Source organism: Oncorhynchus kisutch, unplaced genomic scaffold (genome assembly GCF_002021735.2).
Source record: "Oncorhynchus kisutch isolate 150728-3 unplaced genomic scaffold, Okis_V2 scaffold2767, whole genome shotgun sequence".
Taxonomy (NCBI): domain Eukaryota; kingdom Metazoa; phylum Chordata; class Actinopteri; order Salmoniformes; family Salmonidae; genus Oncorhynchus; species Oncorhynchus kisutch.
Genome location: NW_022264712.1, coordinates 20,001 through 21,219, shown reverse-complemented (window position 1 = coordinate 21,219; position 1,219 = coordinate 20,001). Strand labels below are relative to the sequence as shown.

The following is a 1,219-nucleotide window of genomic DNA, read 5'->3' as shown; positions in this document are numbered from 1 at the left end:
GCTTCAAAGGGTTCTATAGTCTCACCTCACTGATGACATGGGTTTCAAATGGTTCTATGGTCTCACCTCACTGATTAAATTGGTTTAAAAGGGTTCTGTGGTCTCAGCTCACTCATGACATGGGTTTCAAAGTGTTCTATGGTCTCCCCTCACCGATTTAAATTGGTTTCAAAGGGTTCTATGGTCTCACCTCACTGATTAAATTGGATTCAAAGGGTTCTATGGTCTCACCTCCCTGATGACATGGGTTCCAAAGGGTTATATGGTCTCCCCTCACTCATGACATGGGTTTCAAAGGGTTCTATGGTCTTCCTCACTGATGACATGGGTTTCAAAGGTTCTATGGTCTCAACCTCACTGATGGCAGCGTTCTCCTCCTCTCCCTGTCGTACCGGCCGGTTCCCCGTCAACTTCATGGAGAGGCCAAAGTCGATGATGACACACGTTCCGTCGTTCTTCACCAGAATGTTCCGACTGTTCAGATCTCTGTGAGACACAGCTGGCTTGTAGAAGTCTGGAGGAGGACGAGGTAGAAGAGGAGGGGGGAGAGGAGGAGGACGAGGTAGAAGAGGAGGGGGGATAGAAGGAGGGAGAGGAAGAGAGGAGGAGAAGAGAGGAGGAGGGAGAAAGGAGTTACAAGATAATATTTAGAACTAGGACCGGGGTGGTTCATAATAGACGAGGAGAACTGATCCTTACAACCAGGGCACAGGCAGAGATCTATTGACTTGGTGCAGTATCACAGTATCCACTAGAGGGCAGTGAGAGCCCTGTAGAACAGAGCAGTACTCTGGTGGATAGTATTGTAGAATAGAGCAGCAGTCTGGTGATTGAACCACAGACAGAGGATGGCTACATTACTACTCCACATTGAACCACAGAGGATGGCTACATTACTACTCTACATTGAAACCCAGCCCAGAGGATGGCTACATTACTACTCCACATTGAACCACAGCCAGAGGATGGCTACATTACTAATCCACATTGAACCACAGCCAGAGGATGGCTACATTACTACTCTACATTGAATCACAGAGGATGGGTACATCACTACTCTACATTGAACCACAGAGGATGGCGAAATTACTACTCTACATTGAACCACAGATGGGTACATTACTACTCTACATTGAACCAGAGGATGGCTACATTACTACTCTACATTGAACCAGAGGATGGCTACATAACAACTCCACATTGAACCACAGAGGATGGC

The 1,219-nt window shown here is 47.0% G+C and overlaps 1 protein-coding gene across 1 annotated transcript in view; it reads right to left on the bottom strand.

Moving 5' to 3' along the window:
* Nucleotides 1-353: 353 nt before the first annotated feature.
* Nucleotides 354-1,219, bottom strand: part of LOC109887001 (bone morphogenetic protein receptor type-2) — a gene marked incomplete at both ends in the record, with an annotated part of 15,626 nt that continues 14,760 nt past the window's right edge. Inside the window, 1 exon segment of the mRNA XM_031819884.1 lies at nt 354-514. Within this exon segment, the coding sequence (XP_031675744.1) occupies nt 354-514 (161 nt within the window).